This window comes from Haliotis rubra, unplaced genomic scaffold, assembly GCF_003918875.1.
Source record: "Haliotis rubra isolate DU_JTF1 unplaced genomic scaffold, ASM391887v1 Scf182, whole genome shotgun sequence".
NCBI lineage: Eukaryota > Metazoa > Mollusca > Gastropoda > Lepetellida > Haliotidae > Haliotis > Haliotis rubra.
In genome coordinates, this window is record NW_025765803.1 from 1,144,628 (window position 1) to 1,172,420 (window position 27,793).

General features: G+C 39.7%; 1 protein-coding gene across 1 annotated transcript in view; it reads right to left on the reverse strand.

Annotated features, from left to right (window-relative positions):
* LOC124273617 (partitioning defective 3 homolog) overlaps positions 1-27,793 on the reverse strand; it is a 111,580-nt gene continuing 83,787 nt past the window's right edge. The window contains 10 exon segments of the mRNA XM_046708901.1: positions 1-5,372; positions 5,374-5,685; positions 6,062-6,129; positions 7,095-7,455; positions 8,470-8,604; positions 9,111-9,270; positions 14,635-14,720; positions 14,722-14,867; positions 24,232-24,273; positions 25,678-25,810. Coding sequence (XP_046564857.1) covers positions 5,270-5,372; positions 5,374-5,685; positions 6,062-6,129; positions 7,095-7,455; positions 8,470-8,604; positions 9,111-9,270; positions 14,635-14,720; positions 14,722-14,867; positions 24,232-24,273; positions 25,678-25,810 — 1,546 coding nt within the window. The 3' untranslated portion in view covers positions 1-5,269.

The window sequence follows — 27,793 nt, forward strand, 5'->3', positions numbered from 1 at the left end:
TTCAGTCTTCTGTATATCATTTATTTTCATCCTTTTGTAAAATGTTTATGCTGTACAAAAATAAAAATATGACAATTTCCTGTGTGAATATAGGGACAGCCTACAACTATTTGTATGTACACTACTTACAGTGAGTACAGTCAAGCTACATACATGCATACAGATATACAGTACAGTTTTAGAGTAACAGCCAAGCTACAAACATGGACTGACTAAATGACCGGTGCAGTGTAGCCCCGTAGGACACAGGGTACAGTTTTGGGTACAGTCAAGCTACAAACATGGACAAAGCAAGAGGCTGAAGCCGTGGAGCTCTGTACAAAACAGTGTACAGTTTGTGTGTACAGTCAAGCTACACAGATGGACTGACTAAAAGACCAGTGCAATGCCACCCTGTATGATACAGGGTACAGTTATGTGTAAGAGACTGATGCCAAAGAACTCTGTACACAGAAGCTGTACTCTTATTGTACAGTCTCGTTACAATGATGGAGTAAGATAGGTACAGTGTCACCCTGCATAATACAGGGTAGTGTTGTGAGCACACAAAGTAAGAGACCGGTACAGTGTTACAGTGTACAGACAAACTACATGACATACAAAGCAGTTTTAGTCGTACCCTCAACACTGAGACTGTCTCCAGCAGTCCAGCAGTCCAGCAGTCCAGCAGTCATAGCAGCAGTGGTGACAGTGGCGCTAACATTCTTCTGGAAACATGAACTCTCCAAGACTCAACATAGACACGAGATTCCATAACAGAAGAACTGGTTTTTGAATGCCCAATTTGCACCGACATTTTGAAATCAAAACATTATTAATGGTACTTACTTGTCAGCTATTTTTAGCAAATTGAAACAATTAATTTGAAGAATATTATGATGAGTTTCGAGATCTGTCACAAAAAACGATCAAGAAACGGAACCTGCATTGCATCCTCAATTCAGTATCAATGTATTGACATACGTTACATTGTGAAATGTACAACAAATAATTGACAGGTGATAAATTCTCTTTCAAATGTAATCACATGTTCAGTGAAATTGTTACTTCCTGAATATTAACAGAAAGTATTATGTTACAGATGACATTAGAATACTGGTTACTGATTATTACTAGATAATATATCATCTATTTGATGAATAGATAATTTATAATATGATCCAATATTGGAACTCTCACTATTCTCATTTCCAACCAATCAATTTCCAGGCAAAATATGACCAATTTCATTGCTATGTTAAAACATTTAATTTTTGGAAAAAAATGTTTTCGCAAGTAGAGCTTTTTACAATTTTACAATGAATTCATTTCTTAATGAGGTATTCAAAAACTCAGTCCGATGACACATGAAAATTGATAGCTTCGAAGGCAACAATATATAATGAGCAAAAACACTTCAACAGCTGAGCAAAATGCAACAACACTTACAAGTATTTCTCCTTCATTGTCAGAAATACTTGAAAGGCCACATAAAATATATGTTGTTTTTCATCATTTGAATTTTTGTTTTGTTTAAATAATCTAAATATGTTCTGTTTTACACAACCAAACTTGAGGAAAACACAAAAATATTGAGGCATAAAATATGTGTGACTACAATGATACAAAAAACTAAACATTTAAAGTCACAAGAATTTTCAGTTCATTCAATGATGAGGAACAACATACATTTTACTACGGCCTTATGACTCATTAATTAGTTCTTGTAAATGCACAGGGGGAGAAAATCAAAAAAGGATTTTAAAAAATGTCAGTACCCCATGTACAACATATCACATTTGCATACAAGCAGAACTTCCGACGTACAACACCTTATGAGGGATGTAAAAAGATATTAAAGCTACTCCCAGATGAAATAACTTAATAAATTAATGACAATATTTTTGCATAAGTTTCACAACCACCTGTGTCCGATGTTTCTGTAAAATGTTGCATGGAAAGTTCAGTAATGGACGGAGAGAAGCCAGAAATATATCTCGCTTTTCTTTGCATCCGTCAGAGCAAGCAGCATGACAATATCCTCAATGTATTCAGTCGATGAGTTTCTCAATCCAGGGTATTTTATCTCTATTCTATCATCATAAATACAATGCACCCATTCACCATCATAGCTTGGACCTATATTTTGTGCTCAGAGATAAAAGCGATGGAAATAGGGAATATGATGCTATGGTGGTGTAATGGACAAAGGTATTATAAACTGGATAATACTGGATGACTTAAATTGTTTAGTTCTATCTATCTTCCTGTGGTCACATTGAAGGTCATGAGGTCAAGGTCAGTGATTTGACACTGAAGGTGAAACTCCATGGGTCGTTAAGACGAACTTTTATCATCCAGACAAACTCTTCATAAATGCTAAGGTCATTAGGTCAAGGTCAATGATTTGACACTGAAGGTGAAACTCCAGAGGTCATTAAGATGAACTTTAAACATTCGGACAACCTCTGCATAAACGCTAAGGTCATTAGGTGAAGGGCATTGATTTGACACTGAAGGTGAAACACCTTAGATCATGAAGACGTAACTTTATCATCCTGTCAAAATCTGTATGATCACTATGGTCTAACAATGGTCTAACAATGGTCTAGTGGTCTTGTAGCCTATGTAACCTACATTCTAGAAACCAAGGCTCACCTTATAAGTGATGATGTTTCATACCCCATTACGCAGAAATGTGTTCTAACTGAGCAGACCAATTTCTGAAGCATCTGTAAAGTAGCATGTGGTCAACTACTGGTCCAAATAGATTGTCATTCAAAAACACATTACCCGATTCTTATGAGGGAAGTGGTCAACTTATGCTGATAAATGGATTAAGTATGAACTTTATGAATAAAATATGATCATAAGAATAATGATTGAAAAAATATGCAGTGGTGCTGAATTGTAAATATTGAAACAAAACGATAACATGTTTTTTTATTCTTCACAACACTTGAAACAGTACTGGTAATCTAACTCAAAGTTTGGTAAACTGCAGCTGAGCCAATCTGACAATACTCCTGAAAGTGAGTGAGTGAGTTTACACTGCTTTTAGCAATATCTCAGCAATATCAGGTCAGGGGACACCAGAAATGGGTTTCACATAAGAGGGGAATTGAACCCGGGTCATCGGCGTGACGAGAGAACGCTTTAACAAGTAGGCTGCCCCATACTTCTGAAACCCAGATTACATGACATACAAACCAACAAAGAATTCTGTTGTAACTGTATCATGAAACCTTAGGTGACCATGGACAAGCAAAACCCAGAATTGTTTTCCAGAAATATACCATAATGAGTTAGTGAGTTGGGTTTAACACCACTTGGAAATGTACCATTTATATCATTTGTATCTCAATGTGGAAGGAAAGTCTGAAGTGATGGGGGATATCAGACATTTACCAGTTTGGTGAAATCCAGGAGCATGGGTATGGTACTGACAACGTAGAAACGTAATCAGAGAGAGATTCAAACCCATGATCACAGATTCCTGGCATACCACAGGGAAGCAACTCTGCACAGCAAATGTAGCAACTTAGACCTGGGATATCTGTAAATCTAGTACTATGACGAAAACCCAACAGTAAATATACATTCTAAAATGGCCATGGGTTTTCACGGCCCTTCCAATTATAGCATTATGTTCTTCAGTAACCTTTGTCCACTATGTAATAATGTTTAGTGATCCTCTCCATGACGGTTCAGTTTGTTCTCAATTATCCAGTCAATATTTTTATATAATGGCAGCCAATATCATTTCTGACTGATTTTTCAAATGTTGGCTTGAAATCTGATAATTGATTCATGTGGATTTTCTACAAGATTACCACATGAAACGAAATAGCTTCAAAACTGAATACCATTCTCCTGTCAATAAACAAGAATATTTGAATCTAGCTGATGGAAGTGTCTGCGCGCTTCACTTCGAGTTAGTTCACCAGTATTTATTATGAGCCGAGGTTTTGTTGATTTGAGCGTTTTCAATAAATAACATATCTGTGTCTGATTTGGAAAACAGAAACCTTTCTGAGCAATGTCTGCATGTCATTATCGTCTTGATTGACAATAACTCAATGGATTCATGTAATGATTCTATAGTCCTTAATGATCTAAATCATTTTTATGAATGTTTCTCATACCTTATTCAATTAAATGACATAGCCTTTTTGACTAATACCATAACTATCCTGAACACAACAAGTTAGGGATCATGACATATTTTAAGGGCTATTCTTTAGTTGTGAAGCCTGAGCTCACATCGAGAAATACATGTCCCAATCCTATAGTTTATAAATGCTGGAATTCTTTTGTTCAGTTACAGCCATCAACATAACTTGTAAACTATCAGTCCATCAATAACTGAAACTATCAATTCTTTCCATTTCAATTACAAATATTATCAAAGGGAGATGAATGATGTAAAAAACTTCCCACCACTAAAAATAAATGAATAAATTTCATATAGAATTGAATACTATGTGAAATATTCAGTGAATATTGCAAATATAAAATATATACTTGCTGGAATAATGTCTTACAAGTGCTTCCTATGAGGAAGGGTTAAGATTATCATTGTTAATCAAACACACAATGCGTCATGATAACTTTCAACAGTGATTCCCATTCACCCAAAGTCACATCCTTTTTGATTATATAGAGTTCATGGTAATGTGTGTGTGTATCCTTACTAAATGCATGTTGACACTGGTAAGGAGAAACAATATGTAGATGGACACATACTGTCTGTTAAGTCAAATCCAGATGGACACATACTGTCAAGACAAATCCAGATGGACACATCCTGTCTGTCAAGACACACCCAGATGGACAAATCCTGTCAAGACACATCCAGATGGACACATCCTGTATGTCAAGACACACCCAGATGGTCACATCCTGTCAAGACACATCCAGATGGACACATACTGTCAAGACACATCCAGATGGACACATCCCGTCAAGACACACCTAGATGGACACATCCTGTGAAGACATATCCGATTGACACCTCCTGTCTGTCAAGACACACCCAGATGGACACATACCATCTGTCAAGAGGACTCCAGTTGGACACATCCTGTCAAGAAAAATCCAGATGACACATCCTGTCAAGAAAACTACAGATGACACATCCTGTGTGTCCAGACACAGCCAGATGGACGCATATCTCAACTCAGTGGTGCCTTTTCACTTTTAACTCCATTATGAGGTAAGATCTAGGAAAAAATCTAACACTATGGAATCATGAATTGACTTTCATCCCAGAAAACACTTTGATCAAAGATCACACTTTTGCCGAACTTGGGTCTGTTATTGTCTGTACTGGCCTTCGACCCGCTATGGCGGGATATTTGGGGTCTCTATATGCTCTGGCAGGGTCTCCATAAAAATTGGGCCCCGTTTTTCGGATTAAGTCTTGTGAAGGCTGTCTGTCTGTTGACATTGGTAAAGTCTGGCTGCGTTTGGTACCACTCATCTGCATACTGTTGAGGTCCACGTGATGAGGGCCGATCGGGGTGAGGGGGGTCAGGATACTGCCCCACCCCCCGAGACTGCGGACGGTCCCTCTGGTGGGGGTAGTTGTTGTGTGAGAAGTGTGAGTGCTGACTCTGATCGGAGTAGCTGCTGGTGTCACTGACGCTGGGATACTGATGGAAGTTGGAGGCACTGTCGTGGGATCCCATTCGAACATGCGCAACTCTGGGGAGAGAGGGATAAAAATTAGTTTACAGTGAGTGATGGAGTGAGTGAATGAATGAATGGTCATGTGATTAACTGAGTTAGTGAGTGAATGATCAAAAGAGTGAGTGATCAAGTGAGTGATCAAATGAGTGAGTGAGTGAGTGAGTGATGGTTCCAGCAACATCACGCAGGGGACACCAGAATGGGCTGCACACATCGTACGTATATGGTGAATCGAACCTGGGTCTTCGGCAATGATTGACAGCATTGACCCGATCCCTTTAGTTGCCTCTTACGACAAGCATGGGTTGCTGAAGACCAAGTCTAACCCGGATCTTCATGGGTGGCATATGAAATGTCTGCCTGACTGTGATGAACAATGTCGTGGACGTACCTCTCCATCTCTGTCCGACTCGGTGGCCTCAGTCGTCCGGCAAGCTCCCTCTCTCTTTCCATTATCCTCTGCAACAACATCAGATATGACGTGATGAGTGTAATCATAGATATATACACTATATGTGTGGACTGCATTGTCAATACTGACACACTGAAGTCAGGTATCTCACCCTTCCACCATGTGATCAGTGAACCTGTCAACCAAATGATCATTTAATACATCAACCTCTCCACCTTCTCTGATAGATCAACCACTCAACCATCTGGTCCATCGACCTTTCAACCACCTCTGATAGAACCTGTCAAACATGTAATCAATCAATCTCACATCCATCTGATCTATCAACATCTCAACCATCTGATCCATCAACATCTCAACCATCTGATCCATCAAATTCTCAACCATCTCTGATCCATCAACCTCTCAACCATCTCTGAATGATCAACCTCTCAACCATCTCTGATCCATCAACCTCAACCTTCTGATCCATCAACTTCTCAACTATCTCTGATCCATCAACTTCACAACCATCTGATCCATCAACCTCAAGCAGCTGATCCATCAACTTCTCAACCTTCTGTTAATGATCAACCTCACATCCATTTCTGAGCGACCAACCTTGCAACTATCTGAGCAATCAAGTTCTTAACCATCTCTGAGGTATCACCTTTTCAATCATTTGGTCCATCAACCTGTCAACCATCTGATCAATCAACCTGCAAACTATCTCTGATTGATCGATCAACCATATGGCCCTCTCAACCATTTCTGATAAATTACTTAGTCAACTATTTCTGTCTAATCAACTTGTCAACCATCTCTGACCCATCAACCTTTCATCCATCTGATCTATCAATGCACAGATCCATCAACTACCTCTCATATCAACCTATCAACCAAGTCATCCAGTCAACAACCTTATAAACCAATTTGGCAACCATCTGACAATTCATCATCATCATCATCATCATCATCATCATCATCATCATCATCTCCCAACTGCCATACACAACTCTTCAACACCACCAACCTTTCTTTCTTCTTCTTGAATCTGTCTCTCATAGAACTCTTCTGCGTCCTCGTGTGGGTACTGCCCATGACGATCCCGGTGTTGTTGCTGATGATGGACCCTAAGCTGTTGTATTTTCTCTGCCCTACTCTGTCCCCCTCGCTGATCTGCTCTGCCCATTCCCCGATCTGCGGGTTGGGAAAACCCCTCCTGAATATACTGAGGGTCATAAAACATTGGTCGGTTCTCCTGCATCAGCTTTTGCTGCTGGTCTATCAGCTGCTGTTGTTTCAGCTGTTGTTTCAGTTGCTGCTGTTTTTGTTGTTCCAGCTGCTGTTGTTTTTGTTGCTCAAGTATCTCCATCTGCTGACGTTCTTTTGGCCTCGAACTCTCTTATCCTGCAAGAAGTCCATTATTGTTTAGTCTGTTTACATTGCTACAACAGTACTTTGGTTCAGGGGTGACTTTTAGGGGCATGTGATGTGTGTTGTTTTGTCTAAACCAATCCAGTGACTGATCAGAAGCTTAAAGGACAATAAAAGATATCATCTTCAGAACAGTTCATAGCATATTAACTAGGACTATAACGATGCATCAAACTATCGATGGATTGCAATTATTGAGTCTCCGACAGCAATTAATCGTTCGCAGAAACGAAAAACAATTGATGCATCGATAGTATGCGTGACTATCGATTGTTTAGTAATTGACTTCCGTTGATAAATATGCAGCAGAAAATACAGGAAGTACCAGATTAGTTCACTTTGATTTAGAGTTATCCGCCCCTGTTACCTCTTAAACAAACTTTATCTGGGTTTCAAGTTTCTTGTCAGTTACTGAAAGAGACTGAAACTACTTCAACTTGTTTTTATGTCATATAAACTGTACATTCATTTGGGAAATGACTTCAAATGAGACAATTCAAGGAGAGAAAAAAACTATTACAATAGTACTACAATAGTTGGTCGCAATACTTGCTTTCCCCTCTATAGTCACCCCAAATATTAACCATTCAGCAGTAATCTTCAAGGAGTGAGTTGTCCCGCTTTTACATAAGACAGCAGGGGATTGAGTGAGTATGGATTTACTCCACTTTTAGCAATATTCCAGCGAGGGACACCAGAAAGAGATTCACACATTGTACCCATGTGAGGAATCAAACCTGGATCTACGGTGTGACAAGTCAACACTTTAACCACTAGGCTACCCCACCACCCTTGGGTGTGGTAGCCTAGTGGTTAAAGCATTCACTCGTGACACTGAAGACCCGATTCTGAACAACGGTACAATGTGTGAAGAACATTTCTGATGTCCCTGCTGTCATATTGCTGGAATGTTGCTAAAAGCAGCGTACAACTAAACTCACTCACTCGGGTCGAAACTGAGGCAATCTTACCTGTCCTGTTCTTGTTGTGCCAGCACAAGCCTCTCTTGCTCCAGCTGTCGGGCTCGGACATCGCTGTCAGAAGGTCGTTCCGCTGATCTTGACCTCCGAACATTCTCCTCGTTTGATTTGCGTCCTTTACTCAGCCTAAAGTAGAATTGTTGCGATATTTCCATCAACATGAACATGGCAAATGAAGATTGTTTCAGGCATCACAGAAGAAGAGAATATGGCTTCTTCAAAAGGTAAGAAGCTGACACAACTGTTTTATCCAGCTTAGGTATAGGATGTAAGACTTATATCCAGCTTAGGTATAGGATGTAAGACTATCAATCTAATAGTCATGTTGTACCCACCAAATGTGCCCGTGTGTCCCCATCTCCAGCCCATGGTGTACTCCCCTGATGTGTCCCCATCTCCAGCCTTGGTGTACCCACCAAATGTGCCCCTGTGTGTCCCCTGATCTCCAGCCGGTATACTCATCCTGATGTGTCCCCTGATCTCCAACCACGGTATACTCATCCTGATGTGTCCCCTGATCTCCAACCCACGATGTACTCACCTGATAAGTCTGTGTCCCCTGATATCCAGCCCTTGTGTACCCACCTGATGTGCCCTGTGTATCCCCTGATCTCCAGCCATGTTGTACACACCTGATAAGCCCCTTGAGGATACCCCCGCCTTTCTTGTCTTTGTGCTTCTTTTTCCTGAGACTGTGGAAGTCTTCGTTGGTGTTCTCGCTACTGAAGGAAGACCTGGCCGAGTTTGATTGTGTCTGATTAAGGGAACCGCTCTCCATGCTCTCTTCCTCCACTGAAACAGGAGAAGTGTGTCCATCACACAACTAAAGCCAGATTGTGTCAATCACTATTTACATGGAACAGGTGAGTGACATTCATTATTCCACTTCAAGGTGTGCTCCAATCACTCTATAACAATCAGGTGAGTGACAATCACAATGTCAAATAATCGTTAACTAATATGTGTATGTCAATCATTACTCACTGAATTGAGTTAATCATTCAAACAAATCAAGTATCGCAAAAGATGAATCAATATTAGAAGAATCATAAAAATAACACAAAAGAACCAAAATATTTTGTCATACTTCTATAACTGTCTTTTTGAATACTTAAGATAAAAACATTTCTTGCAAACAAAATTGCAAACTTATTGTTTTCAGAATATACCTTTTTAAAACTTGATGACAGTTTTATTTCCATCATCACTGCCTTAACACTGACCCACCATAATTATGTAACAATATTTTCAGTATCGAAGTCCAAGTTTTCAGATGGATTAATGTTTGAACAGTACATCCCATGCACTTGAACTGAAACAACATTGAAAACTACCAACTTCTTCTAAGGGAAAGGTGGACACCCTCTTTAACAGTCCCATGCAAACATCATGCACAAACACAAGGCATTGATTAATATGCTAGCTCTTGTCATAGTGAGTGAGTTTAGGTTTATGCTGCTTTTAGCAATATTCCAGCAATATCACGGCAGGGGACACCAGAAATGGGCATTGTACTCATGTGGGGAATCGAACCTGGATCTTCGACGTGACGAGCAAACGCTTTAACCACTAGGCTACCCCACCGCTCCTCAAAATGGTGAGACTGCCCAGTGAGCGGTCAACACCATGAGCCTCATAAAAATTTAGGCCTACACGTAATTATTGGCTTCACACATTGTACCCATGTGATATTGCTGGAAATTCAAAGCGTAAAACTAAACTCAGTCAGTCAGTCAGTGTACCCATGTGAGGGAATCAAACCTGGGTCTTGGCATGATGAGCTGTATCCACTAGGCCACCTACCACCCCAGCTCTTGTCATAAGGGGTTATGTACTTGTATAGCAGCTTTGATCAACTTTCAAATACAGAACTCCAGATATGACTTAGCTCGCTCATGTGGGTACTGTACCCACTGTATGTTTTGGATTGGGTATTTAGAATGTTGAGTGGGTATTTCATTTTCCGTTACCCACTGCTTTCAAATATGTGCGTGTCATTTTACTCACCTAAGTATTATGTCATTGAGTAAGTTTACTAAGCAGGTATGTTCTGCCTGATGTCATACCTAATCAAAACCAACTTAAATATAATGGAAATGATTTCATAAAAAATCACTCATCCTGGACTGACAGTACAACACTTGTCCTATACTAACAGTACAACTATGTGATTTAACATTTTTTAATCGTGAATTGGTAGTGCTTAACAATTATTTTTCAATGTGTAATTTGAAATTTTCTATGCATATTTTTACCCGGATACTCAGCTTATCTGGGCCTCTGCAAATATATGTTTTTCTCTTTTAAAGATTAAAGATGGGTTTCTTTTTTTCAGCTATAACAGAAATGCATAATACCCAAAATAATCATGAACACAAAAATGAAACTAAAAATGATAGAGGTAAGTACCCACGGTACAAAATACGTGTGAAAAGTCATCCCTTTACCCCTGTGCCTTGAAGAGAGCAAAACAGACTTAACACACCCAAAACCTACAAGGATATTTAGATGCTAGGCGTTCACATTTATATAAATAATTTTATAGTCTATTTTCATATTTTCATATTGTTCTATGTAGGTAGCTATGTGTTTTGCCTTAAAATAGTCTCTTATGACTCCAGAAGCAGTGGCTTGTATATTTTACAGAAGTTTATAAAATGTATAATGTATATATATGTACAAGGTGAGACTCTAATAAAATAGTCTATGTGTCTGTCTGTCTGTCTCATAACTGCACGAGTAAAACAGACTTATGACAGTGATAACTCCTAGAGTAAAAGTCTTATAACAGTGATAACTCCTAGAGTAAAACTGACTTATAACAAGCCCAAAGTGAAGGAAAACCAAGTTCTATGGGTAGTCAACTTGTTTATTGCAATGAGTGTGACTTTTTCGGGTGTAGGTACTAAGCAAGATTGATAGTGTTAGTGTCTACACCCTAAATGTCGCACTCATTGCAAAGAAGTTGGCTATCCATATAAGCGTGGTTTTCTTTCATCTTCACAACTTCTAACATGCCTCTCAAAGAAGCCCAAGTGATCCAACCCAGTACCATAACAAGGGTTAACCCAGATTTAAACCCACAATTGTAGGTTTCCTGGGTGCCCAATCCACACAACCAATTGTGCTGCCTCAGATGATAAGTGATAAGAAAGGTGGAATTTCATTGGTCAATAGGAGACACAATGAAGGGACATAACTCATAATACCACCTAAACAGTCATCAGAAAAAGTTACCTCCCATCAAGGGTGGAACCTAGGCCAATTCCAGTTACCTGGGCTTAACCTTGTGCCCATGCCTCGAGATAATGTATAACTAAACATGAACTTGGTCTTCATCAATAGTTAACTAGTATGCAATACAACAGTTCAGTTTCCTTACTGGTAGAAAACTGGTGGAACATTATTCAGATGCAATCAACAATTATTAGCATAATGCTGAAGAAAAGCAAGTAACATTTTTAGTATTTCTCATGTATATTTGCACATTCCTGATTAATGATAAATGTTATTTAAATCATCAGTCAATGACAACACTTGGTTACCATGGTTACTCGGAGTTTTAGTCAAATAAAGTGATCAGTTCATCACACATGTTAATGTCAGGCTTCAAGAAAAGGGAGAGAACTCCCAATTCATTCTTCAGGAAAGGGAGACAGTCACGGTTACTATGACAACACAAAACAGACCCTACACCACTGGGACAAGTAAAAATGTCTTACCATAACCAGCTGCCAAACAGAAAACAACAGTTGGACATCATGAGTAGCGATACAGGAAATATCCAAGTGACGTCACATTTAGACATTCAGCTGTTCATGCACACCAAAGTCAACTCGTGTAGTCAGACACCATTGTGTTGAAGTTGAAGGACCTAAATACTTTCAGTTATTTGAGGTTCAACACGGCCACAAAAAGATGACTTAAAAAATGTGAGTTTAATTTTACGCCACTTTTAGCAATTTTCCAGCAATATCACAGCAGGGGACTCCAGAAATGGGCTTCACGCATTCTACCCATGTGGGGAATCAAACCATGGTCTTCAGTGTGACGAGTGAATACTTTAACCACTACGCTACCCCACTGCCATAACTTAACAAAGAAACGATGGAAATAATTTCCATGCATCAATCTTTAACACAATGGTGTCCATGATAGGATTTTAACCTATCCTCAGCACAATATAATACTATCAGGTTTGAGGACTAGTGTGAATTTCAATGGCTGACGAAGTTTACTGTTGTGTTTAGGAAACAGAAAGATTTTCTATAATAAAAACCAAAACAACACTAACAACCTTCTGATTATTCCAGTAGGGATCGTCACACTGAATCATATTTTTTGCTGCAATAACCAATATTCAACCTATGTCACAGAACCATGGCAGGGGTACCCATGAAGATCCGGGTTAGAATATTGATCTTCAGTAAACCATGCTCGTCGTAAACGGCGACTAACGGGATCGGGTGGTCAGGCTCGCTGACTTGGTTGACACGTCGTCGTATCCCAACTGCATAGACTGATGCTTATGCTGTTGATCACTGGATTGTTTGGTCAAGACTCGATTATTTCCAGACCGCCGCCATATAGCTGGAATATTGCTGAGTGTGGTTTTTAACAACAAACCAACCAACCCTGCTGGGGAGTGGCCGGTAGCATCCATCAAGGGAACTAACAACCAACCCTGCAGGGGAGTGGCCGATAGCATCCATCAAGGGAACTAACAACCAACCCTGCAGGGGAGTGGCCGGTAGCATCCATCAAGGGAACTAACAACCAACCCTGCAGGGGAGTGGCCGGTAGCATCCATCAAGGGAACTAACAACCAGCCCTGCAGGGGAGTGGCCGGTAGCATCCATTAAGGGAACTAACCAACCAACCCCGCAGGGGAGTGGCCGATAGCATCCATCAAGGGAACTAACAACCAGCCCTGCAGGGGAGTGGCCAATAGCATCCCTCAAGGGAACTAACAACCAGCCCTGCAGGGGAGTGGCCGATAGCATCCATTAAGGGAACTAACAACCAACCCTGCAGGGGAGCGGCCAATAGCATCCATCAAGGGAACTAACCAACCAACCCCGCAGGGGAGTGGCCGATAGCATCCATCAAGGGAACTAACAACCAGCCCTGCAGGGGAGTGGCCAATAGCATCCCTCAAGGGAACTAACAACCAGCCCTGCAGGGGAGTGGCCGATAGCATCCCTCAAGGGAACTAACAACCAGCCCTGCAGGGGAGTGGCCGATAGCATCCATCAAGGGAACTAACAATTTTTTGTGCATGGTTGACGCAAGTGTGGATACAGCTCTTTGGAAAAGGAAACATGTATACTATTCACACTTTGCTAAGGATCAGATCATTGATTCAACAGAAAACTATGATGTCGGGTCTAATTTGGTTTAAGTATCTAAGCTTATTGTAAGCATGGATCCTAGGTTTCAATATGTCAGTACATCCGGTGGATCCCATACCTGCTATTGACAGGTGTTGAGTACTTGTCAATGACTCGTTCCATGATTTGCAAAATGGTTGATTGGTGCCATGAAAACCATTTTTATGGTTACTCATGTATCAAGTGCATAAGGTTAAATTAAAGTGACTGTTTGCCTAAAGAGGGGTTTCAAATAAAAAATCTATGTTTAAGTAAAGTTGGGAATTTTTGTGATCCTTAGCAAAGTGTGAGTAGTATATTTTATGATCAGTATTGATATCTCCCTTGGGCGGACCATGGTACAGGGATTAAACGTGCTTCGTGGGCTCAGGTTATTGAAATACAGCTGACTTTGGTGGCATGAATAAGCAGCTATAGGTACCGGTAAGCACACTGATAAGTTAGTGGGTTATTAAGTACATTAACATCAACGGCATAACATCTTTTAAAGTAGACAACAACCGTTATGTACAATAAAAACTCAACATAAAGACAAGACATTTTCAAAATATTCTTTCACAAAAAGACTTTCCGCCAAGAGTCACCTTTAAATGTTAGTTGTGTTAGTATGTGACCTTCATGCCAAAATCAACCCTGATACTACTTTCCCCAAAACATAAAATACCATCCATAAAATGATTAATATTTACACAAAATGATAAACCACTCTGAAACTCCAAGACAATTGTTGTTAAAAATGTTGGACAATGTTATGTATAGGTCTTACAAGTATCCATAACGTTATGATCCGGCGTTGGGGCATCGTAGGACCGATCAACTGCAGCCCGGAAACTATCGTTGCAGGCACGGGGGTCGACCAATGCGAGCAAACCGCCATGCTGGTATCTCCTCTACCTCCATCTGTGGGACGTTATCAGAGGCCAGGTCTTCGAAAGAGGACGAACGTTTGAGGTTTGACTGCCGAGTCTGGGCTTGAGGAAAGGGGGCGATTGTGTTGACCTGAAACATGATTGTGTTGAACTGAAGCATGATTGCATTGACCTGAAACATGATTGCATTGACCTGAAACATGATTGTATTGACAGATGTCTGCAAATCTGTGACTCCATTATAACAATATCACTACACACAGGTGAAGACCTGTTATTTCTTTAGTGTGTGTCTGCACAACTCCAACTTAACCCTTCTGGTATCTTAATGATTTACACTTGATTGTAACATGTTGGGTTTTATGATGTTGACTAGCAGATGTCACACTATCATTTTGTGGAAGCTGTGGGGGTTGAGAGGTTTAGATCGATGACTTTGTATGAGAGGATATCAAAAAGTTCTAATTATCGCCATGAATTTATTGAGAAATTATGATAAAAATTTGAAGGTAACATCAGTGATCCTTATCTAGTTAATGGACCAAAAACTATTTACATCACTTTATTTAATCATGTGTTTGTTCATCCAAATCATGAGTAAGCCCATGTATGGAGAAAATTGAGACAGGCAGCATTATCAAGTTTTTGCACTTGAAGGGTAGCACTGCCAGACAGATTCACGAGGAGATGAAGTCTGTTTATGGTGAAGATAGTCCATCTTATACTGTTGTGAGATGGAAAAGCCATTTTTAAACCAGTCATATGTCCGTCACAGTTGAGCCAGGATGTGGGCTCCGTTTTAACGATACCAATGAGGTCATTGAAGAGGTGGAGGGTTGGTTTTCCATGAAATCAGGGGGGTCTATTCAAGTGTCAAGGTCAAGAAATGTTGTCATTCTGGATGGTGACTATGTAGAGAAGTCTTAAGGTCAAGAAACGTTGAGAGAAATGTGTCACTCTGGATGATGACTATGTAGAGAAGTCTTAAGGTCAAGAAACGTTGAGAGAAATGTGTCACTCTGGATGATGACTATGTAGAGAAGTCTTAAGGTCAAGAAACGTTGAGAGAAATGTGTCACTCTGGATGGTGACTATGTAGAGAAGTCTTAAGGTCAAGAAACGTTGAGAGAAATGTGTCACTCTGGATGGTGACTATGTAGAGAAGTCTTAAGGTCAAGAAACGTTGAGAGAAATGTTGTCATTCTGGATGATGACTATGTAGAGAAGTCTTAAGGTCAAGAAACGTTGAGAGAAATGTGTCACTCTGGATGGTGACTATGTAGAGAAGTCTTAAGGTCAAGAAACGTTGAGAGAAATGTGTCACTCTGGATGATGACTATGTAGAGAAGTCTTAAGGTCAAGAAAGCGTTGAGAGAAATGTGTCACTCTGGATGGTGACTATGTAGAGAAGTCTTAAGGTCAAGAAACGTTGAGAGAAATGTGTCACTCTGGATGATGACTATGTAGAGAAGTCTTAAGGTCAAGAAACGTTGAGAGAAATGTGTCACTCTGGATGATGACTATGTAGAGAAGTCTTAAGGTCAAGAAACGTTGAGAGAAATGTGTCACTCTGGATGGTGACTATGTAGAGAAGTCTTAAGGTCAAGAAACGTTGAGAGAAATGTGTCACTCTGGATGGTGACTATGTAGAGAAGTCTTAAGGTCAAGAAAGCGTTGAGAGAAATGTGTCACTCTGGATGGTGACTATGTAGAGAAGTCTTAAGGTCAAGAAACGTTGAGAGAAATGTGTCACTCTGGATGGTGACTATGTAGAGAAGTCTTAAGGTCAAGAAACGTTGAGAGAAATGTGTCACTCTGGATGGTGACTATGTAGAGAAGTCTTAAGGTCAAGAAGCGTTGAGAGAAATGTGTCACTCTGGATGGTGACTATGTAGAGAAGTCTTAAGGTCAAGAAGCGTTGAGAGAAATGTGTCACTCTGGATGGTGACTATGTAGAGAAGTCTAGAAGAGAAGTCTTAAGGTCAAGAGAACGTTGAGGAGAAGCGTTGAGAGAAATGTGTCACTCTGGATGGTGACTATGTAGAGAAGTCTTAAGGTCAAGAAACGTTGAGAGAAATGTGTCACTCTGGATGGTGACTATGTAGAGAAGTCTTAAGGTCAAGAAACGTTGAGAGAAATGTGTCACTCTGGATGGTGACTATGTAGAGAAGTCTTAAGGTCAAGAAACGTTGAGAGAAATGTGTCACTCTGGATGGTGACTATGTAGAGAAGTCTTAAGGTCAAGAAACGTTGAGAGAAATGTGTCACTCTGGATGGTGACTATGTAGAGAAGTCTTAAGGTCAAGAAACGTTGAGAGAAATGTGTCACTCTGGATGGTGACTATGTAGAGAAGTCTTAAGGTCAAGAAGCGTTGAGAGAAATGTGTCACTCTGGATGATGTGACTATGTATGTAGAAGTCTTAAGGTCAAGAAACGTTGAGAGAAATGTGTCACTCTGGATGGTGACTAAGAGAAGTCTTAAGGTCAAGCGTTGAGAGAAAGCGTTGAGAGAAATGTGTCACTCTGGATGATGACTATGTAGAGAAGTCTTAAGGTCAAGAAGCGTTGAGAGAGAAATGTGTCACTCTGGATGGTGACTATGTAGAGAAGTCTTAAGGTCAAGAAACGTTGAGAGAAATGTGTCACTCTGGATGATGACTATGTAGAGAAGTCTTAAGGTCAAGAAAGCGTTGAGAGAAATGTGTCACTCTGGATGGTGACTATGTAGAGAAGTCTTAAGGTCAAGAAACGTTGAGAGAAATGTGTCACTCTGGATGATGACTATGTAGAGAAGTCTTAAGGTCAAGAAACGTTGAGAGAAATGTGTCACTCTGGATGGTGACTATGTAGAGAAGTCTTAAGGTCAAGAAACGTTGAGAGAAATGTGTCACTCTGGATGGTGACTATGTAGAGAAGTCTTAAGGTCAAGAAATCAAAATAAAGTTTCTACCCTGAATACTTCTCGGTGATAATTAGAAATTTTTGATACCCCCTCATTTGCTGGTAATTAGGTGCCTGACTCTGAGAGTGAGGGTCATAAGTCATAAGACTTCTTATAAATAATTTACATGGAAGTCAATATTTCCTATGTATTTTAGAGACTTTTTGAATACTGAAAACAACAGGACTATTATCAAAAACGGTATAGTATCATTGACATTTGGACTAAAACTTTTTTGACAAGTGCTCAATCTCTTGACCACAAATTCTACTTGCTGGGTATGATTTTCATTAGCAATTTCAATATAAACTACCTTTTGTTCCTGGCACACTTATTACAGTGAATATGGTAATGATTCAATCCAAAACAGTATGGTATATCATCCCAGCCTTCGATATGTATAAATATAAAGATTCAAACACTATGAATACACAGTACATGCATATATACTGAACACAAAAAGTTAGGGATCATGAATGTTTTGGGAGACATTTTGATGAAATGCTGTGCTTAGCCTTAACAGCTGAAAATATTCCCCCAAAGTAATACATTGTAATAATACCACACCTTTTTGTTCAGTTCAACACATAAAGATAATTCCAACCCATAAAACATATAAAAACAAATGATATTGCATTTTCACATATGTATATATAATCCAAGAATGAATTATTCAAAACAACAGCTATTGCTTTATTATTCTGAATATATATTTTGATATATTCAAGATTCTGTCATATATACAGATATATCACTCTTAGGGTCCAATCGTCAAGTGATACAAATGGTTTATTTACTTAATGAGATATATTCATGCATGTGGATATACTGATATATCAGTCTGAGATACCATCGTTTAGTAATATAATTGGTTTATTTATTTAATGAGATGTATTCATGCATCTTTAGGTGGACATACTGATATATCAGTCTGAGATACCATCGTTTAGTGAGACGATGGGACCAGCTGCAATGACCAGCATGCTTGTGTCAACTTGAACATTATGTCTCCATTACACTGGAAGGTTTGTTGTTCTGCAACCTGATGGCAGCAGGTGAGTTAGCGAGTTTAGTTTTACACAGTTTTTAGCAATATTCTAGCAATATCACAGCAGGGGTCACCAGAAATGGGCTTCACACATTGTACCCATGTCAGGAATCGAACAAGTGTTTTCGGCCTGATGAGCAAACGCTTTAACCACTCGGCTATCATACAGCCCTGATACCAGAGGGAATGACAAGGGAGCATAGGTGATTTTGGTTGTGGTGGCTTTTGGTTTTGGTCCGGGTCCGGGTCCGGGTTTGGGTCCGGGTTTGGGTCTGGGTATGGGTCTGGGTATGGGTCTGGGTCCGGGTTTGGGTCCGGGTCTGGGTTTGGGTCCGGGTCCGGGTTTGGGTTTGGGTCCGGGTTTGGGTCTGGGTCTGGGTCCGGGTCCGGGTCCGGGTCCGGGTTTGGGTCCGGGTCTGGGTTTGGGTTTGGGTCCGGGTTTGGGTGTGGGTTTGGGTCCGGGTCCGGGTCCGGGGGTGTGTTATTAGGGTTGAGGTTGGGGCTGCTCATGGCTATGTCTGGGCTGTGGGGTAGGTGGGTGTTAGGGTTAATGTCGTGTTGGGGTGGAGTGGTGTTGATAGTGGTGCAAATGACAAGGGAGCATTGATGATTTCGGATCAATGTTTAGCACTTTGGTTAGGCCGATGTGTTGCCTGTAAACAAGACTCCCCGTGGTGCTACAGAACAGTGAGCTGGACGATATCTCCTACATGATAGCATCGATATAGCCTGATGAAGCGTGCTGGTCACTTATTGGTCAGTGTACATACTGGGGTGGGTGGGTTCATGCAGGTTGTTGTTAGTTCTATTGGACAAAAGAGACTCCATGGACCCACTGGATTTCAGTCTTGGTGAGTCTTCATGCATGTCGGAGGTCTCGGCCATGCCTGTTGATAAACGCATGCTTGTTAGCAACAATGAACAGTTAGAACAACATGGCTCATACATGCTTTAAAAACAAAACTCAAATTATACACTGGCGAAAACCATATTGTTGATCATATAATTTCATAAACGGGTCATTTCAACTTTTGAATGTTTAATGACAGTTTGAAAAATTTCTTAAATTTCAGGATAATTTTCTCATTTTTCACTATTTCACAAAAGAGCCGTAGCAAGTATCATAGCTGACTAGTGGGGCTGAGTAAGTGAGTGAGTGAGTGATTGTGTTTGATGCTGAATTGAACGCTATTTCAGTCATATCACAATGTGTCAGCTTGAAGTGGGAGGGCAACCCCTTGAACAATGACCACATTGGTGAAACCAATAGTGCTGACTGATATCACTCAGGGCCAGTCTGGGAAAGCCCTGATCAACATATTCTGGCACAACAAGGGGAAGCAACTCTTCATAGGGTTCTGCCTCAGCACAGACAACTGATTAGAAAAGGTGTGATTTTCTATGTAAGTAACCAAAGTGTTACAAATCCCCAAGTTAAAAAGCATCGAAAGTATAGACAGTGTTTGTGATTTATTAGATGTACAGCCTTGGGATCAAACTGGGCCCACTTGCACAAAGTGATCTTAGTGCTATTTTGATCTGGAAACACTTTTGCTCTAACTGTGTACAACTGTAGGGCTAAAACTGCTTTGTGCAACTGGGCCCTGGTAGACAGTAACATAGTAACTTGTTACAGTGATTGTGAATTATTGCATATACAATATATTGATTAGATAGGTGACAAGATTATTCTTTGATGGGGCGGCTATGTAAACTACTTTGTATATTACAAAACAAGTTGGTATAGGAGGGCGTCACTTATATGGTTAAGCATCATGAAATTTGGTATAGATTACATAATCAACGATTATAACACAACAATAAAAACAATATTCACATGGGGTGATGTCAATAGCTCAAATGTCTTTTTACTGTATTTCATTTCTGATTTTGAGATGGTCCCTAAAATATTTAACATATTTTGAAATATAAAAAATAATAATGTATTTTGTCTGAATTTAAATTGAAAAAGAAGGAGCTTTTGACATATGCATCATGCACAGACATGGAATATAATTAATAGCTATGAACACACAACTAACATGACAAGATGTGAATATTCTGTAGTTACACCATGATGCAGGTGTGTATATAGTGCTATATACAACATCAATCACATGTACATATCACATTCGAGCACTATCATGTGTGTCTATTGTGTTATATACAACATCAATCATATGTACATATCACATTGCTACTGGAAGTGTTGTGCAACCAAAAATCTTGGTTAAAAATTGGTTTCAAAGTTTAAATTTAGGCTGGCCTTACTGAAATATGTTTTGGGCCCATTTTCAGAACTACTTTTAAGTCAATAAATTTTCACTTCAAATTTCATCATAAGGGCAAACCCCAAGATCACTAAAGTCTTGGATTCATGCTGGGTTCTGTGTTAACAAAGTTCTTGAATCATATCAGTCAGATTCCAACAAGTCCCGGTGGCTCAGCAGGTTAGGTGGCTGAGTTGGTGTGCTGGTGATTAGGTGCCTGACTCTGAGGGTGTGGGTTCGAATCCCGGATGGGACTCCACCCAGCAAAAGTACTAGAATCTGTACTTTACAAAGAAAGTGTAATCCCAAATATAACATATGTCACATTTGATAATTTCTATGTGCATTGTGTAATCATTTGAAGATTCAAAATCAGGACTGAAATATTCAAAGTCTGCATTTACACATGGCCTTACAGAGCTGTATACATTGACTAATGATGACAAAAAACATTCCAGTTTTTGTTACTATGAAAAGTACACTTATTGTGGAAGAATTCTGAAAAGGTTCAATGACTGCATATTGACTCCAACTGACACCAGTCTGTCGATAGCATCTATGCACGTCACTGATATGTTGTACAGATTTGCACAAGTCCAAAGTCAATTTGAAAAGACAAGATTGGTTACTTCTTTCCATCAGATATCTTAGTGCAACAATCTGGAGTCTGGGTGAAGCCTTGTTTAAACAGTTCACAGAAACAACCCCCCACAATATGATATAGGTGGATGATTTACCCCAGGTGAGTCGCTATAGTGTATGTACTGATGAGGTATTGACGTGATATTGACATGATATCGCCATACAATCATGATATTGCCATATGACCATCATATTGACACAATACTGAAATATCATGATGATATTTATCAATATTGCCATATCACCATGATCTTGACATGATATCAGCATATCACCATGATCTAGGCACAAAATCTGCATATCACCATGATCTTGACACAATATCGGCACATCACGATATTGGCACGATATCGGCATATCACCATGATCTTGATAGCCTTGGTATACTGACCTAATACTCTTACATCACAATGATACTGACATGATATTGCCATGCCGATGACATGCTACTGATACTGTCATGCAAACTATTGACTGGGTATGTCATTCATTCATTGCACAAAATGCAAAACATGCTGATTTGTGGCACGAAAATGAGCCTCAATCACTTGTGGCAATAATTCTTGGAATTTCGATAGTACCAAAGTTTATTTTCAGCAGATTAATTAAAATGCATGTTAAGAACTAAATTCACCGACTGTTATAAATCTACCATGCAAGATTAGTGACAAAAGTGAGTCAGTGAAGTTTGCGTTCTATTTTCTTGTACTCCTGCAGCTGGAATATCTTCACAAAATCTCATCACAGACATGCTACAATCTCATCCAATGAAACTAACACAACATTCAGTCACATTGTTTCTGGTTGCCACGGTAACTGTATAACTGTTAAGATGCTGCCACTGGTGATTAATTTCAGGCTACTGGATTCTGACAAAAACTGTCCAAAACATTCAATTTACAATACAAATCTTTTAAGTTCACATTCATCAGAAAATATTTTTCCTTTTACACTGTCATCCAAATAAATGAATATTTCTTTCAAGCAATCCTAAATGGAGCCTTACATAATGATAAACATTTTTACTTTTCCAGCCAAGTAATGTTAGAGTTTTAAGTGGCATTTAATTACATCATGCTGACAGCAACATTTGTATTCTGTGTTTGTGGCTTAATTGTACAATAATTGTATACTTGTACACCAGTGATCAATGGAAGAAGAAAAGACTAACGAATAGATGGCCAGATGCTACGACACATGTGCATTTTCTTTGGTAAATCTGAAAATTCATATATCAAAATTTACTGGGATTTGAATGACTTCATACCCCTGATATAAAAAGAACTTTTCTATTTTTTCAAACTAAAGAGCATTATAATCACACGATAGAAAACCTTTCATTCTTGCCAATGAATACGCACACATGCCATCGCCTTCAATATGGTTGAACGGTCATGGAGATTAATGTGGAGTGACTCAGAGCATCAGAACGCTTTAAAGTAACCGATACCCTAAAATTGGTGTATGGAGGAGCAATCGAAGGATATATTCTTCAAATTCCTGGCATAAGTTATCCTAATTTTTGGGCAATCCCTGTAAATTATTCTTCCATTTCCTCTTAAGTGAATGTTACAATGGTAGGCAGTGATGGTGGTGTTTATTGACACGACCTTGACATTCCTGCGCAGCAGTGAGCAATTTCTAATCCACCATTGCCATAAACACAAGTTTAATTTTAAAAAAAGAAAACATATTGCCTTGCTTATTAAAGGTTTTGGTTTCATCAATGATAAAAACTTACATTACAAACCATAATTCTATATTCGAGTAAAATTGAGGTAAAAATAGTATGACCGCCCAGCACAGCGAGCCTCATAAAAATTTAACCTCATAAATAATGTTGTACTAAATCTATGAAAAACTTAAGAACTGGAACAGTCGTTATGCTATGATGTATTTGTGGGATTAAGCCTTGAGCTTTATCAAATATCAGGCCTTACTGCAAACAGTATTATGTGCAATAAAACTATGACCAATTTAAGGTGTGAAACAGTTATAATCCTAACGTCTCTTTGTGTGAGTGAGTTTGGTTTTACGCCGCTTTTAGCAATATTCCAGCAATATCACAGCGGGGGACACCAGAAATGGACATTGTACCCATGTGGGGAATCGAACCTGGATCTTCGACGTGATGAACGAACGCTTTAACCACTAGTGCACCCCACCGCTCCTCAAAATGGTGAGACTGGCCAGTGAGTGATCAACAGCATGAGCCTCATAAAAATTTAGGCCTACACGTAATTAACATTAAATGTATTAAATCTATGAAACACTTCAGAACAGCAATAGTTGTTAAGCTAAGATGTTTTTGTGGGAAGTGTCTTATAAAAATTCAGGCCTTACTGCAAACAGTGTTACTGTGATAAATTGTTGTAAAAAATCTAAAATCTGTTTGTGCAACGATGCTCTGAGGGTAACAAATATTCAGGCCTAAACCCACGCCCTGCAGTATGCCCTGGAGTACACCCCTAGTGATCTCCACAACCGTTTCACCTGATGCACACTGACAACACTAAACATTCTCTGCATGGAGACTGCAGGAAGTGAGACGTTAGAGAGATGAAGAGGCAGATGTTGCACAGACTCCTATACCTGACACATGAAAAGACTGAACTCTCCGAGCCTGAAATTTCTCTGAAATGACATTGACAGACTGAGTTGAGTGACCTGTTTGAACACCCAAGTACCCAGGAAGGTAATAAAGAGTGGAATATTGGTTCCAACATGGCTAAATATGATGTACAGGACTGAAATCAAACACAAAAATAAGACCAGCTAGTAATATAATCATCCTAAGGACTGGTAATTTATCATGGGGTTGTGGGGGGGACTGGTTGAAGGGCTGTATTACACTTTGCTAAGTCCAAAATAAAATGAAAAAATAAAATATAACAAAATATCATTTTTTCATGACACCATTCCCACCCTATGATAGAAATCCAGGGCGGCATTATCTGTATTACACTTTGCTAACTCCCCAATAGAACGAAAAAATAAAATATAACAAAATAACATTTTTTCATGACACCATTCCCACCCTATGATAGAAAGCCAGGGTGGCATTATCTGTATTACACTTTGCTAATGCCCCAATAAAAATAAAGAATAACAAATAAAATATAGAAAGATAAACATTTGTTCACACCATTCCCTCCCTATGATAGAAGACGACCAGGGTGACATTGTACAAGGGACCTTAACACTGAGGCGATTGTAACTCACATGACTTAAGTTTGTTTTGTACATGGCACCCAGTCTCCAAATCATGTTCAATGAGTGAGTGACTCAGTATGGTTTTATGCCTTTAACAATATTCCAGCAGAAATGGGCTTCACACATTGTATATACCTATGTGGGGACTAGAATCAGGGTCTTCAGCATGACGAGAGGATGCTTTAACAATTAGGGTACCATATCACACCCAAAATCACGTTCAAATTTATAGTGCTTTTATTAAAATATTGACAGTTGAATCCTATTTGATGTGCCCCGAACCCCCTCCTCCCCATCTTACTGTCCCATACAGTTGTGCTCCATACTGGGGATTCTCCATTTTCACTGTATTTATTTCATCCCCCGAACTCCCCATGATAAACAACCAGTCCCATCACTGTCATTAATAATATTTGTATATATTTGTGAAAAGGTCTTATTAATCTAGAATACATGGAAAGAGAGCAGATTAAGAATGACTGATTATGCAATTTTACTGGATTAATAATGCCTATATCTAGACAAGAAACAGTTTCTAAATAATTGGCAAAATAAATTGACAAGGAAATCAATCTCAAAATGAAAATATGAAATCATAAATGCATTCATAAATATCAGTGCACTTGTATTCTAGTCTATACCTCAGTTCTCAAACAGTCTACAAAATAAAACATCTTCAAGCAAAATGTCAAATATGAAGATGTTTCTGGAACTTCAGATAAAAGAAACGCTTTATTAAGGATCTAAAGGACACAAAACAGTATGTTTCCATGGTGCAGGTACGATTGTTCTGTATGATGATGTTTCTCAAACAAAGTAATGTACCTTTGGTATCTCTTGTTTCCTTGACTCGCTGATAGAACCGCTACCACGAGGGTCAATGTGACCTTTCCGTTTCTCCGACATACTCTGGCGCCCAAATCCTTCCCGTTGGAACTCAAAGTCTCCTGTGGGGCTCCTGTTGAAAGACAAGACACAATACATCCTGTGTGAGAGGGTGGGGTATAGACTAATGCTAGTTTCTGAAAATATACTGAGGGAAACAAATAAGGCATCACATGAAAGCACAAGAGTTCCTTTATTTGTTTCGAGTTTTCTTCACAAGGTATGTGATACAAAGCTTGTGAAGAAACCTGGGAAAAAATAAAGGGACACTTGTGCTTTCATGTGATGCCTTATTTCTTTCCCTCAGTATACATAATTTATTTTGACAGAAACAACAAAATTCTATCAAATTGAAAATCAGCCCCAGTGAGATGGGAGATTCAAAACCCAAGGAATCTAGACTTGCTTAAATTAGTGCCTTAGCATTGCAGAAAGGGCTGGGCAGAACGGAAAATAATGCGGTTCAGGGACTGTAGGATTTGAAGGCTGAATATACAGAGCAATGTGAGTGAGTGAGTGAGTGAGTGAGTATGGTTTTACTCCGCTTTTAGCAATATTGCAGCAATATCACGGCGGGGGACACCAGAAATGGGCTTCACACATTGTACCCATGTGGGGAATCGAACCCGGGTCTTCGGCGTGACGAGCAAACACTTTAACCACTTGGCTACTCCACCACCCCCACAGAGCAATGTGCATTTATGGAGGTACAATCGTCCCTCGCAATAACTACAGGGTAATCTGTGGCAGTTATGCACAAGGAAAATACGATGTTACTTGGCCTTTATTCTGTGTTATGTATACCACACGTGTTTCATAATGGCATCCAGTGGTCCCCAACACCCACATCATGGCGAGGGATGACCCAATATTGTTTTTAGGCTTCGGCTGCTTTGAAATTTTCTCAGGGACAGTTGATGTTGATAGCGAATTAAGAGTTGATACAGACATATTGAAAGCACTGATAATGATATATAGCACACACCTGACTAGACACAGTGACCCTCTGACTAGACACAGTAACACCTGACTAGACACAGTAACCATCTGACTAGACACAGTAACCATCTGACTAGACACAGTAACACCTGACTAGACACAGTAACCATCTGACTAGACACAGTAACACCTGACTAGACACAGTAACACACCTGACTAGACACAGTAACACACCTGACTAGACACAGTCACCATCTGACTCGACACAGTAACCATCTGACTAGCCCAAGTAACAAACAGTTGAGTCAACACAGTAACACACCTGACTAGACACAGTAACCATCTGACTAGGCACAGTCACCATCTGACTAGACACAGTAACCATCTGACTAGTCAAAGAAACAAACAGTTGGCTCAACACATTAACACACCTGACTAGACACAGTAACACAGCTGACTAGACACACAGTAACACACAGCTGACTACACATACAGTAACACACCTGACTAGACACACAGTCACACACGTGACTAGACACACAATAACACACCTGACTAGACACAGTAACACACCTGACTAGACACACAGTAACACACCTGACTAGACACACAGTAACACACCTGACTAGACACACAGTAACACCCCTGACTAGACACACAGTAACACACCTGACTAGACACAGTTACACACCTGACTAGACACACAGTAACACACCTGACTAGACACACAGTAACACACCTGACTAGACACAGTAACACACCTGACTAGACACACAGTAACACACCTGACTAGACACACAGTAACACACCTGACTAGACACACAGTAACACACCTGACTAGACACACAGTAACACACCTGACTAGACACAGTAACACACCTGACTAGACACACAGTAACACACCTGACTAGACACACAGTAACACACCTGACTAGACACAGTAACACACCTGACTAGACACACAGTAACACCTGACTAGACACACAGTAACACACCTGACTAGACACACAGTAACACACCTGACTAGACACACAGTAACACACCTGACTAGACACACAGTAACACACCTGACTAGACACACAGTAACACACCTGACTAGACACACAGTAACACACCT